The sequence below is a fragment of the Bombyx mandarina genome, chromosome 07, assembly GCF_030267445.1.
Source record: "Bombyx mandarina strain Sakado chromosome 07, ASM3026744v2".
Lineage (NCBI taxonomy): Eukaryota > Metazoa > Arthropoda > Insecta > Lepidoptera > Bombycidae > Bombyx > Bombyx mandarina.
In genome coordinates, this window is record NC_143214.1 from 9,224,657 (window position 1) to 9,240,581 (window position 15,925).

Here is a 15,925-nt window from a genome sequence, read left to right on the forward strand (position 1 = left end):
ATAACTTTCTGCTACGCGGTGGAGGTTTGGCTACGTTTGCCGCTAGGGGCGCTGTTCCAACTGCATACAAAGAACAATGGCAATTTTTTACCTGAATGTTTTAAAAGGCGTCTAAGATTAAGACATAAATGAAACTTCATCATTTTATTTGCTCGTTTTTTATACGATGTTAGATTTACGTGGCAAAGCCACGAAAAAATGTTAATTTAATAAGCTTTTAATTAGATTTTTGTGTACTTCCGGTTTAATACATTTGTAAAGGATGGCATTTATACTATTGGCACAAAAAAGCAATATTTTTTGATAATTGATAATATTCAGTATTTAAAATGAAAATAATAATATTAATTATCCTTTGTTACAATTAGTACTTAATTAAATAACTAAATATGTAATAGTAATGGCAGCACTGCAGATGAAATGATTTTTACAGTATGACAACTGACATAATGCGCATCACTGTGCCCGTCCATAAGGCTCGTGAGTGGAAGAGAGAGGGAAATACTCGCTTCACCGCTCCGATTTTTTATGACCCAAACGTCCCAAACTGCATGGACAAAATAATTCTACTAGGTATAGTAAATTAGCTTTGCAAGCCTTCGTTTGTCGCAAATATGTGACTAATTCGTTCAAAAGGTTAAAAGTACCTATCTCTGACACACATTTTTACACATTTACAAAGAAGAAAGAACACACTATATAATATGTATATGTACCTAGGTAGCTCTGCAATTGCTAAGGGTACCTACTCGAGTACTATTAGAGGTGTATCCTTGGTTCATCTATGATAATGAAACTAAAAATGTTATTTAAACATATCGTTTACTTATTTTTTCAATTTGTTATAGTCCGTGCCTACAAAAATCAGAGACATCTCTTATTGATAGATAACCTCAAATTATAAAGTAAACACGTTGATATCTTTTTTTTGTGACTTTCTAATACCAAAAATATTTCTGATTAAGCTTAAGCTATGTTATTCCTATCGTTTTAGTATTTTTTTGTTTCAAGACGCCTCAAATAGATATCAGGTAAAATGTTGTATAGAAAGCTGCCATTGTTCTTTAAGTTAACTTTAACGCTATCGAGAACGTTAAAAAACTGAAACTAAGCACAAAGATCAAAGTTCACAGCGCGTTCATTGCAAAGATATAATATCTTGTTATCATTATTCCTCAGTTATGACGAGTCAAGCTTCAGCTGACGGTTGTATTGAGACGTAGTCCAAATTATTAGTCACAATCAAGGCTATTGCGTATTTCAAAAGACTGCCGACACATTAAACACACTCTGTTCTTAGATATGATGTATTTAAATTCAATCATATCAAAGCTATTATCAATTGTTATGTGGCCTACGAGAGACCTGTCCATTATTTCGATTATAGATAATAATTTCAAGGTGGAAATCATTAAATGTATTTTCTTTTAGATAAACTCTAATTTGAATGATAGTGTCGATTATTTTGCGATTAAAACGTATTGTTGATTAGTCGCGACCAAAACGTGCAAGAATGAACAGTATAATTACATTGTTTTTCTTGTACGTGAGTGCAGTGTCTGCTACAGGTAATTAAAACATTCTTTTTACACAAGTGTATCGTTATCAACAATAATAAAAAAAGCGAACTCTTATTACAAAACTGGTTTTACTTATTTTACATTTTAATGTCTACGTAGCTAACTAAAGTTGTTTAAGGAATATATCTTTCTCCAGATGATCCAAGTCAGAGAATAGGAGGAGGGACGCTAGTTCCGATTACATCTTATCCATTTGCTACGGCTTTATTGAACAATCCCGGAAGCGGTGTGTTCACTCATAGATGCGGGGGCAGTATTCTAACGAGAAATGCAATTTTGTCGGCAGCTTCTTGTTTTTATACTGGAAACAAGTGAGTATTTTGGGGCTCAAAGCACTCTCGTAAAGGTAATGAAGGTAAAAATACGATGGAGAGTTAGGCAGGAAAATTAGTTAAGTTAGTCAGTTAGGAAAAATTTTATCGACCGCATGAATGATGTTTCCGTTCAGTTTCTTTTCTGGCTTCTTTTCTTTCGCGTGAAAGTCAAGGTATGGGTGTTTAAATAATGAAGGAATTATTACGAACTATCAACTTTAAATCACAAGTACTCTTTTTATCGTAAACTAGTGGTCCCCCCGTAGTCGAAATTCGACTATAATTAATTGATATTATAAGTTTGTACACTGTTATGATTCTATTGTCAAAGACTATTATACTTCTATAATCACAGATTTAGCCAAGACTACACTAATATTAATAAAGATAAACAATATTAATCTGTTGTCAATTGACCACAGACTTTAAACAATAAGAAAAGTTTGACAATAAACAAATAGTATGCATACGTGTGTATGTCAAATACATGGTAGTGTGTGTAATGTTTTTTTTTATTGATTTAATGTATTTTTTATGCATAATTTAAGAAAATATTAACATTCTGCACTCCTTCTCTATATTCTCTATAAGTGTGGGAAATTTCATACTCCTCCGTCCACGCAATTTTCGTAAAAAGGGATACAAAGTTTTTGCTTCACGTAATAATATATCGTAAATTTAGTTTTGATTCACTTTGGGTCAATAAGGGCTGTCCAATCCCAAAAAAAACACAATTAAACACTAAACGTCGATAATTATTGGTTTTTTTTTGTAGTGCCCACGAAGTGGTCTTGTGGCGGGCCAGAGTTGGCTCAGCCTACAGTAACTCTGGAGGAATGATCTATATCATAAGCCGAATCACGCCCCACACTGGCTTCTCTCCCACGACCCGGGCCAACGACATTGCCGTTCTCAGGACCAGATTCAACATTCAGTTCGAGGCTGGTCTCGTCGAAGCTGCAGGCCTTGTAGGCCGAACTTACACTTTCAGTAACGACCAAGCCGTTGAAGCGATTGGATGGGGAGCCGTATCTGTGAGTAATGATGCGATACATTTTTGACGCATCAACTTTTCTAATGAAATCCGTACTAGACATCTGGAGATGAACTCTACTCCGCCGCCGGAGTAGATCCATAGATAATTCATACTTTTTTTTATTGCTTGGATGGGTGCACGAGCTCACAACCCACCTGGAGCCCATAGAGATCTACGATGTAAATGCGCCACCCACCTTGAGATATAAGTTCTAAGGCCTCGGCTGCCCCGCTTTTCAAATCGAAAGGCATTACTGCTTCACGGCAGAAATAGGAAGGGTGGTGATACCACCGCTACCACAGGGTAGCGATGCACCAGTGTTCGAATTCCGCAGGCGGGTACCAATTTTTCTAGTGAAATACGTACTCAACAAATATTTACGATTGAGTTCCACGGTGAAGGAATAACATCGTGTAATAAAAACCAAACCCACAAAATTGTAATTTGCGTAATCACTGGTGGTAGGACCTCTTGTGAGTCCGCACGGGTAGGTACCACCACCCCGCCTATTTCCGCCGTGAAGCAGTAATGCGTTTCGGTTCGAAGGGTGGGGTAGCCATTGTAACTTTACTGAGACCTTAGAACTTATATCTCGAGATGGGTGGCGCATTTACGTTGTAGATGTCTATGGGCTCCAGTAACCACTTAACACCAGGTGGGCTGTGAGCTCGTCCATCCATCTAAGCAATAAAAAAAAAAACCTACCCGAGCGAACTCACAAGAGGTCCTACCATCAGTAAACTAGAACTGAGACTTCGAACTCATGTCTCAAGGTGGGCTAGACCGCTAACCAGAAAGTCTGTGAGCTCATTCATCCATCTAAGCTATAAAAAAACACCTCAAATAAGTAAATCAAGTTCGCTCTACAATTTATTATATAGGTTAGGTTGAGGTTATATATATTTTTAGGCAATTCTTAAAAGAAGTTTTAGCCTATTTCCGTTCTAGCACATGCTAAATAACACCTTCTGTATTTCTAGAATCGTGAATATTAATTATGTACATTCGTTCAAGTCAACAGATCCAGCGTCTTCGGTTCAGCTGAGGCGTACTGTTATATGGGTGGTGGACCAGCAAATATGTTCAAACAGGTACAGCGAACTAGGCTTCACGGTGGCTAGCGACATGGTCTGTCTTGGGTGGCTAGATGTCGGTGTCAGAGGACAATGTCAGGTAACTTGTCGTTACGAATCACCTTTTTTTTGTTTCTCCTACCTAAGCTGATAGCCTTGAGAGGCTATTTCAGCGTAACCCTAACTAGGTGAGCTCGCGGGGCTCAAACCTGACGACGTTGCTAACACGAACCCTAGCAAGAGCCGTGCTTCGCAGTATCTACCACCGGATCGGAAAAGCGACCCACTGAGAAGATCCGGCGAGAAACTTAGTGGGCTGTGTCTGAGGGTTAATTTACTCGTCGAGCCCGTCATCGCAAGTGACAGGTTCAGCGAGAACGATGACCGGTGCTTGAGGTACCTAAAAGCACCGTTAGTGGACCGGGAGGATCCGAAATGAAGTGTTTTGGGCGACGTCAACGAATCACCACTAATCAATCAGAGAACCGTTTTTATTTAGGAAAATACGCAGCGAATAATACATTAATGAATGAAAAAATATTGAATAGTCATAAATAATTTTTAAGAAATTTCGCTCCCTGTTTCTGTCGTAAAATGTATTAGGTACATCAACAAACTCCTAGCGCACCATCTAATCTTCATCGAACGGTATTAAGGCAAAAAAAAATCCTTGAAAAGCTAGTAACAATTGTACCAAGCTATACATAGGACTAACAAAAGAGAGAGACTAAAAAAAATTATGTGAAACATTAAATACAAAAAAAATACAATCGGCTGCCTGATATGATAGGTAAGAGCGATCTCTTCCAGACTCCCATCAGGTGGTCAATAATCATTTGGAAACGAATTACACGCGGTGTACCCAATTAAATTTTTATAGACACACACAAACCTAAACACGTATACATACTAAAAATGATTAAGATAATATTACTTCTTTTTTGGATTGAATACATTGAATTGTTTTTTTTTTTGTTTCAGGGTGACAATGGAAGCCCTATTTTGGATAACGGCGCCGTAGTAGGAGTGTTCTCTTGGGCCGAAGGTTGCGCACAGGGTCGGTACCCGGGTATTAATACCCGACTCTCTCCATACTTGCAATGGGTTGTGTCTACAGCTACTGCCGCGTAAATAGATAAAAAAACTTACAATAAATAGATAACAGAGGATAAATCGATTGTTTGTTTAAGTTTGTTTCATAGCCTATTCGACTATCGCGAAAATACTTAACTATTTTAATGTCTTATTTGTACAAGTATGACTTTTTTAAATCAGTAAATAAATAAAAAGTAATTTTGACATGTGCACGAAAAAACATATTGCAGTTATTGATTGCCATTCACTGAATGCATTCCAAACTTATCTATCTAAATACGTGCAATTTTCTTGAAATACCTTAAAAAATGGGAAAGCTTTAGTACTCCATTACGAAATTCAAGGCCTAGTTACTATCACATCCTTTTCCTCCTCCATTTTAATCTTCACAATCCACCACGTCAGCGTGGGAGCTTTAACTATCTCATACCTACCTCGCCACGCTTGGCTGACTACTTTTTTCTCGGGCTTTTGGTACCCACTCTTAGTAAATACGGCGGGTCGTGGCGCGCATCTTTGTAGAACCGTCGTGGGTACCGTCTTAATCGGAAAGGAGGAGCTCTTTGGGACTTAAGTCGGTAGTAAGTTCTACGGGGCGGATCTTGGGCGGCTCACGCTGCGGGCTGCCTCGCGCGCCTTCCAAAAGCCGTATTTTCCTAGGATCAATTGGAAGAGGGCGAAGATTTCGGTCTGCGAACTCTCTGGAGGCGCCTGAGTCCGACATAATCCGGTCTCGACCTCCGACGGCCGCATAACCGTTAAGTGAGATTCCCCATGAATAAAAAAAGATACGGCGATGCATTAGCCATCAAGACAATTATAGAACTCTAACTTAAAAGATCTGAAGCCAGAACATCGAATGTTTCAAAAGACAAACGAAACAGCGTTTCCTGTTATCGTAATTGATTGATGATATATACGATTTATAGCTAATTACATATATTCCTGATTCGTATTTATATGTCGGAGACGGTAATTAGTTTGGTAGCATGTGATGGCAGTATGTTTGCGGTATCGTCGGAACTCGGCTAACTTCGTGCTACGACAGAGCCTAACCGATGGAGGCGCGTAGACGCCATTACACTTACTTACCAACCAGCCTTCTTGAAGAGCGGTGCCTCTGTCCTAAGAACTGTCATTCGTTTTCGTTTGCTAACGTCAAAAGAAGATTTCTAAATAGTTCTAAGACAACAAACGTTACTGGCGTACTAATTAATTCTCTTAGCTCGATCACCCTATTCGCCCCTACGATGTCTGATGATGGTGTTAATAATTGTGGCTTCTCCGACATATAGAAGTTTGTTTTATTTTGTACCATGTGTGTTCTTATGTACTCGGCTGCATTTTAACATATTATAGTAGATATAGATTCTTTTACACTTTACCCTTCTTTAAAATCTTCTGTGGCTCTGTTATTGGTTAGCTAGAATAAAACCTATCAATCATTTCTACAATAAATAAAGAAATTAAATAAGCATTATCTTAAAGGCTCTTGATGATGTGAATTTCATTTCCTAGGCCGAAACAGCATAGCCTAAATGTGTTATGGATAACCAGCTTCCTTGAGATACTAGAATTAATTTAGAACTAATTTTTCTCTTTCATTCTCTTCTATGAGCCGTCATATCAACACTCACTCCTCTCTCTCTCTCTCTCATATCGTCATGCACTACCACTACCATTGCACTACCATTTCCATACATCTCCTAGTCACATGCATCTTCTCTCTACGCCTCACATGTCCATGCCACGCTACAGGATATATTTAACTGAACACCAATAATTCGACAAAATAATATTGATTCAGAATACATTACTACCTATACAGTTTATTATCTTATACGCCATTAAATAACGATCAATAATATTGTTTTACTGCCGTTAAAACATTATGTTTCCATTATAAAAATTTTAAGATAAAAACATTGACGCTACAAGATAACGTAGATAATTTAAATAACAAAAAAGAACCAGAAATACTAAAGTCTGGGTATTATGTTTCTGTGTGATTACGTGAATCATGTACAAATAAATATTTTGTAGAATCTAATTTAATTTTATAATGAAATTGAAGGTTGTGTTTTTCCACAAGGCGAGAATCTGACAAAAAGAGAGCGTTGCTCATAATTTACTGGTGGGAGGACCTCTTGTGAGTCCGCGCGGGTAGGTACCACCACCCTGCTTATTTCTGCCGTGAAGCAGTAATGCGTTTCGGCTTGAAGGGTAGGGCAGCCGTTGTAACAATGCTTGAGACCTTAGAACTTATATCTCAAGATGGGTGGCGCATTTACGTTGTAAATGGCTATGGGCTCCAGTAATCACTTAACACCAGGTGGACTGTGAGCTCATCCACCCATGTAAGCAATAAAAAAAAAAACTAAAAAAAATGCGCTACTCCCTTAACACGCAGAACATAATGATATCGTACCTTTAGAATGAAAGTGGCTTAACTAAAACAATTAAGAAAATTATATTCATACTTCGAACGACTCACGACCACCTGATGTTAAGTGGTCACCGGAGCCCATAGAAATCTACAACGTAAATGCCGCCACCCACCTTGAGATAGGAGTTCTAAGGTCTTAGTATAGTACTTAAACGGTCCGTAAGTAATTAAACAGTCCCCTTTTATCCAGAAAACAACTTTTTTTGCCTTAAGAACGCTCGGGCGGGTAGGTGAGCTCACGGGCTCAACCTGAGTGAATTTGCTAACACTAGCTCCAGCAACAATGCTTCGCAAAACCTACCACCGGATCGGAAACGCGACCCACTGAGAAGATCCGACGAGAAACTCAGTGGGCTGTGTCCATGGGTTAGGTTGCCATCGAAGTTCGACGATTACGGTGACCGTTGCTTGAGGTACTTAAGAGCATCGTTAGTGGATCGGGAAGATCCAAAATGACGTGCTTAGGGCGACATCGACTGTTTACCATTCAGTCTGCAGGATCGGAAATGTAGTTGCCGGCGGCCACGATGAGAGGGTTCCCGTGTCGTTTGATTACGGTGGCCGGTGCTTGAGGAGCCTAAAAACACCGAAAGTGGATTCGGTGGGTCCGACAAGACATGTTTCGGGCGACAACGACTTTGCGTTGCCCCGTCGCGTAGGTCGGAGAAGTAATTAGCGACTGCCACGATAAGAGGAATATCGTGTTTCGTCGCTTTTTCAAAGTAGCGTTTTGGCCCTCCGGAAAATGACAAACATACTCTATCCGTAGCTTTTAAAACAAGCGCATAGCTTAAAGTATTATAATCGAAAAACTAAAACAATTACAATTCTTCAATTATACGTTTGTAGTTTACTAAATAAATAATAATTTCGGATCGAGCCATTTCAATGTTACATATGCGATATGGCAGCGATAGCTACTGTAACCAGTATACGGTGAAATTTTCAATATCCAATGCTCAGTGTCTATATTAATCTCTCTTCTTCGCCCGTTGGAGTGAAGCGTCTGCTAGATCACTAGGAGACTCTGAGAGAAGAGCTCACTACCCCAAGTGATAGGGTTCATTTAGACTTCTAGATCGAAAAATGACGAACCCGTAGTCAACACATTGTCCACGTGTCATCGCAAGTCAGTTGCTCGACACACTGTGATATGTAAGGAACGTGGATCTCCACGACCACCTGGACCTCGAGTCTATCAGTAAGTATCTACAGTCAGCATCAATGTGTCATTTCGAAAAAACGACACGACACGAGAACCCTCTCATCGTCGCCGCCGGTAACTACATTCCCGATCCTGCAGACCGAATGGTAAACAGTTGACGTCACCCTAAACAAGGCATTTCAGATCCTCCCGATCCACCAACGGTGTTTTTAGGTACCTCAAGCACCGGTCATCGTTCTCGTCGAGCCCGTCCCTTGCGACGAAAGGCTCGGCTCGGTAAATTAGCCCACAGACACAGCCCACTGAGTTTCTCGCCGGATCTTCTCAGTGGGTCGTGTTTCCGATCCGGTGGCAGATTCTGTGAAGCACTGCTTTGCAGGTAAGAGGCCCATGAGCTCATTTACGCGCCCGGAGAATCTAGTATAATCCCTCGAGATTACCAGAACACGTTTAAAAAACACGCTCGATAACATTATGCAGCCTAATATGAATTCTTTTAAGAACACGAAAGTACTGTTTTTTCAGCGTACATGTATGTACACAAATGACTTTTAATACCGCTGAAATAAATAATTGTAGTCGTTCAAATAAGCGTAACGCCCGTATCAGTATCGGTCTTAAGTCTTTCTCGTATCAGTGCGCTGGAGATCGCAGTCATGCGCGGTCGATGTTTCGTCACCATCGTACTTCGAATTGTTCTTACGAGCAGCAGTGTACCGTTCGACAATCGATATCTTGTTCATAGTGAGTATCTTATCGGTGTATATATACTTGGTGGTTTTTGACACAGTTTTATATTTTGGCATTTCAAATGTTTTTATATCCTTTAGATTCCAATATCTTTAGATAATATTATTTTTTATTGCTTAAATGGTTGGACGAACTCACAGCTCATCAGGTGTTAAGTGGTTACTGGAGCCTATAGACATCTACAACGTAAACGCGCCCCCCACCCGAGATACAAGTTCTAAGGTTTCAGTATAGTTAAAACGGCTGCACCACCCTTCAAACCGAAACGCATTACTGCTTCACGGCATAAATGGGCAGGGCGGTGGTACCTACCCGCGCGGACTCACAAGTGGTCCTACCACCAGTAGATAATCAATTTGATTTATTTATTTATTATTTATTGTGTTACATTGCGCGCATATCAAAATAAACAGATTAAAAAATTCGATTGCAATTCTTAAGCGTTCTTGTGCGATGACTCGTGACAGTCACTTGTCACTTAAAGTGATACTTAAAATAATTTATGTCATACTAGTGTTTAAAATAATTTACGACTACTTCTAGTTGGCCTTGAATTCTTATACAGGGTGTAAAAATACCATTAAGCAAAATCGAAATAGCCATCAAACCATCGTGAGCCAAAAGCTATGCTATGTTACGAAATCAAGCATACGCAGTGGTCATTTTGGTAAATTATACTTCAGACTTCAGGCTTGCTACTTAGCAAGGCTTGCTACTTAGAGCTGTGTATATGGGTTCATTCGCTCGTCGAGCGAATTAACGAACGAACCCATATACACAGCTCACTGAGTTTCTCACCGGATCTTCTCAGTGGGTCGCGTTTCCGATCCGATGGTAGATTCTGCGAAGCACTGCTCTTGCTAGGGCCAGTGTTAACAACACTCCCGGTTAGAGCTCCGTGAGCTCACCTCCACGTCAAGGAGAAGTTGAAATAGCCTCTCAAGCCTATCAGCATAGGTAGAGAAAAAAAAAAACGATAGCCGTAAGCGAAAAATGCAATGGCTGGCCTCAGGTCGAACGCCGTAACAGTGTCCTAAAGCAAAGATGACCATTAAAAAGGTAATGGTAACTATTTGGTGGTCTCAGCATGGCGTTCTTCACTATAGGTTTCTCCGATCTGGTCAAGCAATAACGGCAGATATCTATTGTGCCGAATTCCGAACAATGATAGCAAAACTTGAAGGGAAACAGACCCGCCTCATGAATCGATCTTCACCATTATTGCTCCATGATAACGCGAGACCTCATACAGCACGAGAAACCGTTTTAACTCTTCAGGAACTGCCATTAGAAAACATTCGTCACTCTCCGTATTAGGCAGACCGTGCTCCAACGGACTGCCATTTTTTTTGTGACTTGGACAATCTTCTAAGTGATGAAAAGTTTTCTTCTCAGGAGGCAGTACAAAATGCTATCACACAGTTTGTAGAATCTAGATCACCAGAGTTCTATTGCAAAGGCATAAATGACCTTCCTATTAGATGGCAGCAATGTATAGATAATAATGGTAGTTTTTGACGTGACAACGTCTTATAATACGATGGAGCCGGCTGCACGCACGAAAAAACATGACTCATGCGGCGTTACCTCGCTCTGGGGCGTTCCATTTAAGGCTTGAAGTGCAAGCGAGAGCGCGCAACGAGCGACAAAGAGGCACAATCGGCCTCCGCGTTCGGCAGCGTTCAACAGCGTTCGACATCTGTCTCTCTCCTACTTGAGTGAGCGATGCATCCGCGTGGACAGCTGCTATACAATAATACATTTACATGTTTTCGTCAAGTATGAAGTTCAGTGAAAAATGAATGTGGTGTCAATTGTTTATAGCAACGATAATTGCGATAATTGAAAAATGAAACCATTCCATCAGTATTTTCTTATGACGTTGTCACGTTCAACTATCGTCCGTAAACCGACTTTACAGACAACCGATTTTTTTTTATTAAACAAATATGTTAAATCGCTCATAATTACCCATAAGAAAACTTATGAAGTTTTCAGATCGAACACTGCACAAAACCGAACCTTTCACAATAGTTGTTTGTTCACGAATACAATTCATTTATAATTTGTCCTTGCCTGTAGACAAAAACAAATGTTAACTTAGCTGTTGCATTCGGTTTAACAAAGGCGCAGACCGCATGACTGCAATTCCGTTGACCGTATAATAATATGTACGTCGCGACGAATAAAAAATTGACAGTTCCATTTTTTGACAAAGTCTTAAACGATCGGTAAGCACTGCCTGCACGCACGAAAAAGTGTCACGTTTCGCCTGAGCCTGAGCGTGCAAGCGAGAGCCCTGAACAAGCGATAGAGAGGCACAATCGGCTCAAGCGTTGGCTTGTGGCACATTTGAGAGATTAATCTCCTCGCTTGACGTCAGAGCCAACAATTCGAATATTTCTGCCATCATCATTCTCTTGCTTCATTCCACTCACCTGGGGTCGGAGCATGTTTTCTCCTTCCATTCTCTTCTATCATATACCATTTCTTCGCTCACTCCCCTCTTTCACATATCGTCTTTCACGCAATCTACCCCTTCCTGGATAGCCTTCCATATTCAAAGTGTTACGCGCTGGGGTTTGGGATAAATAAAAATTCTACCGAATTACAAGTTAACACTATAATTAACACTTAGAACACTTAAAACACTTTAAAATTTTCAATTTACTTCTTCCGCTTCGCTTCAGGTGCTCCGTTCGTTATTTCGCTTCGAGTAATTCCGTTTACTAACTGACTGCAATCTCGGCAACGCTTTTATAGCCGATACCACAGCCCTAGAATTATCGAGAATATTCCACACATTTCGAGTATTGTTTCCGGTATCTGACAAATAGATGGCGTTGTACTTCTCGAGCGTTCTAGATGCCACTAGATCCTTCGATATTTGTTCGACTCTTCGGCGATAGATGGCGTTACTCTTACCGGCGTAACAATAGTTAAAGCTCTCTTACCAACCTCATTGTTATTTCTTCTCATCACATGCCCATACCATCCCAAACACGCACTTCTCAACTTCTCTGTCACAGGTGCGACTTTCAGACTTTCCTCTAACATTTTCTGCTACACATTCTGTTTTCCTACTGACGTTATCACGTAAAACGACTTTACAGACAACCAATTATTTTGTTTCATCTAACCGCCACCAACATTTTCGATCGAAATTTTTTCCAGCAAAAAAGTACATAATGAAATATTTCTCTTGTGTTTCAGACGACACCAAAATAGAGCTGGAGCCGCTGCTTATCTCTACTAAGCTCAACGAAACCATAACTATATCTGCACCGTATCTCAGAACGAAATACTCACATCACTATTTGTACGCACCGACTGGTGACGTCATAGATTTAGACTCGGTGGAGTCGATTCAAAGCAACATTAAAAACGATTTTGATGATATCAGAATAAACGTCACGTCTCTAAGGAGAGATAGTTCGGAGCTAATAACGCTGGGCCCGCTGATCGAAAGCGACCACGGCAATTGGGTGCTCAGTGTCTTCTACCCAGATATCGACGGCAATTGGGTGGAACTATTTCAAATAATAACCGTCGAAATTATTGGTTAGTACGATTTATCTATACTAATATATAAATCTACAGTGTTTTTACGGATGTTCCCTTATAACTACTGAACCATGCATCCGATTGACTTGATATCTATGTAGAAAATACATGTACTTAATGGATAGGCTAATATTTATATGAGTGTTGGACTCCCTACACCAGTTGCGGGGGCGTTAATGATGAGAATCTTTGTGGGGGTGAGAAATAATGATGTTAATTTTAAATGCCCAGCGAAGCGGACGGTTACAGCTAGTTTATTTATATTATTGCTTTTACTGCTCCTGGTATTAAGTGGTTCGACGTGTGTGCGTGTGTGTGTTATAGTGTAGTATTTCTCTCGTTGGCTATCGACTTGTGATCACCTTATTGGCTTAGCAGTAGCGGCTCGGCTTTATTTTTATTTATTTTTTATTGCATAGATGGGTGGACGAGCTCACAACCCACATGGTGTTAAGTGGTTACCGGAGCCCATAGACATCTACAACGTAGACGACGGCACCCATCTCGAGACATGAGTTCTAAGGTCTCCGTAGAGTTACAACAGCTGCCCCGCCCTTCAAACCGAAACGCATTACTGCTTCACGGCAGAAATAGGCGGGGTGGTGGCACCAAACCGTGCGGACTCACAAGACGTCTTACCACCACTAAATACGGCAGAGAATAGAATCTTTAACTACTAATCGTTTTAGTGTGACTTGTTCGCAAAATTTCCTGGCTTGATCGATTTTATGTTTTTGCAATTTTATCGATTACCTTTAAGATAATGCCTAGCTATGGGTGGGGTTACAGAAAATATGGTTAAATAGTGTAAATTCACTAGCTGAGCTCATCCTAAGTTGATGCCTTAGGATGAGCTCAGTAATTTGTTGTGCTTTTTCGACACTTTCGTTGACGGATAAATAAGCGCTTGGTAAGAAACTATCCGAATCACAGAATAGTCCTGCTGTATTTCGTTGATGTAAATAAACGAAACAATCTCCCGAGAAAAAGAAAATTTTATATTTACCGATATGGCAACATTAAAAACCAAACAATACGTAAAGACTTTTTGGCGGGAACGCGAGGAGTGAAGTTGTGGGATTTGTTTTATTTTGTCTATTTAGTGTTTCTTCAGGTTTAAATGTGTAATAACGGTGATTTATTAACTGTTTAATATCTGTGAAAGTGCACATATGTGGTAAAATGAAAAAAAAGCCGCTGGACGTAACTTCTCGGGATCCTCCAAAAAGTTCACTGAAAAAATCTCAGTAAATGTTCAGTAATTTTACTCATATTATTTTTCATCCAATATCATCTATTTTCCTTTAGTTTCATCCGAGTTGATTAATGTCTCAAATTAATCATCTTCATTTCATTTCATTTCACTCCATATTATCATTTTTCATAAAAATAAGAATAAAAACTAAAATCAGACATGACTTAAGGTTCTTAGTTACCAGGTCATAAAATCCCTTAAAAAAACGTAAAAACTCGATTTTTTCAGAAACAAATTCCGAAGTCCACTGTCAAGTTCCGATCGGGAGTGCGTTTCGTCCTAAATTACCCCGACTGGTTATCGATCTACAGAGCTGCGAATTATCGTCTCCAGAGACGACGTTCGATCGATATTATGATCGGATGGGAAACGATCCCAACTGCGAATTCATAGTCGATAATACAACTAAGACTGATCAAGGACGATGGACCATAATTGGAATTGGACGAATCGTACACAAAATAGTATATAACTTGGAAATTGTAGACGTGAGATGACTAATAAATGGATATTAATAATACATTAATGAATGAAAAAATATTGAATAGTCATAAATAATTTTTAAGAAATTTCACTCTCTGTTTCTGTCGTAAAATGTATTAGGTACATCAACAAACTCCTAGCGCACCATCTAATCTTCATCGAACGGTATTAAGGCAAAAAAAAATCCTTGAAAAGCTAGTAACAATTGTACCAAGCTATACATAGGACTAACAAAAGAGAGAGACTAAAAAAAATGATGTGAAACATTAAATACAAAAAAAATACAATCGGCTGCCTGATATGATAGGTAAGAGCGATCTCTTCCAAACTCCCATCAGGTGGTCAATAATCATTTGGAAACGAATTACACGCGGTGTACCCAATTAAATTTTTATAGACACACACAAACCTAAACACGTATACATACTAAAAATGATTAAGATAATATTACTTCTTTTTTGGATTGAATACATTGAATTGTTTTTTTTTTTGTTTCAGGGTGACAATGGAAGCCCTATTTTGGATAACGGCGCCGTAGTAGGAGTGTTCTCTTGGGCCGAAGGTTGCGCACAGGGTCGGTACCCGGGTATTAATACCCGACTCTCTCCATACTTGCAATGGGTTGTGTCTACAGCTACTGCCGCGTAAATAGATAAAAAAACTTACAATAAATAGATAACAGAGGATAAATCGATTGTTTGTTTAAGTTTGTTTCATAGCCTATTCGACTATCGCGAAAATACTTAACTATTTTAATGTCTTATTTGTACAAGTATGACTTTTTTAAATCAGTAAATAAATAAAAAGTAATTTTGACATGTGCACGAAAAAACATATTGCAGTTATTGATTGCCATTCACTGAATGCATTCCAAACTTATCTATCTAAATACGTACAATTTTCTTGAAATTCCTTAAAAAATGGGAAAATTTTAGTACTCCATTACGAAATTCAAGGCCTAGTTACTATCACATCCTTTTCCTCCTCCATTTTAATCTTCACAATCCACCACGTCAGCGTGGGAGCTTTAACTATCTCATACCTACCTCGCCACGCTTGGCTGACTACTTTTTTCTCGGGCTTTTGGTACCCACTCTTAGTAAATACGGCGGGTCGTGGCGCGCATCTTTGTAGAACCGTCGTGGGTACCGTCTTAATCGGAAA

The 15,925-nt window shown here is 39.5% G+C and overlaps 2 protein-coding genes across 4 annotated transcripts; both read left to right on the top strand.

Annotated features, from left to right (window-relative positions):
- Nucleotides 1-1,409: 1,409 nt before the first annotated feature.
- Nucleotides 1,410-5,180, top strand: LOC114239367 (trypsin, alkaline A). Its single transcript, XM_028169530.2, has 5 exons — nucleotides 1,410-1,568; nucleotides 1,717-1,891; nucleotides 2,670-2,928; nucleotides 3,945-4,103; nucleotides 4,985-5,180. Exons 1-5 carry the CDS (start codon nucleotides 1,514-1,516, stop codon nucleotides 5,132-5,134), a joined length of 798 nt encoding a protein of 265 aa, XP_028025331.2. The 5' UTR covers nucleotides 1,410-1,513; the 3' UTR covers nucleotides 5,135-5,180.
- Nucleotides 5,181-9,278: 4,098 nt separating this feature from the next.
- On the top strand, nucleotides 9,279-15,595 carry LOC149502662 (uncharacterized). 3 transcript variants are annotated; one of them, XM_089728717.1, is made up of 4 exons: nucleotides 9,279-9,453; nucleotides 12,673-13,020; nucleotides 14,507-14,766; nucleotides 15,260-15,595. In XM_089728717.1, exons 1-4 carry the CDS (start codon nucleotides 9,366-9,368, stop codon nucleotides 15,407-15,409), a joined length of 846 nt encoding a protein of 281 aa, XP_089584843.1. In that variant the 5' UTR covers nucleotides 9,279-9,365; the 3' UTR covers nucleotides 15,410-15,595. The 3 variants fall into 3 exon arrangements, 2 of the variants coding, with proteins under 2 accessions (XP_089584843.1, XP_089584844.1); XM_089728718.1 differs by having other exon boundaries at nucleotides 9,280-9,453; nucleotides 14,507-14,742; XR_016323331.1 differs by having other exon boundaries at nucleotides 9,286-9,453; nucleotides 14,507-15,068.
- The last annotated feature ends 330 nt before the right edge of the window (nucleotides 15,596-15,925 follow it).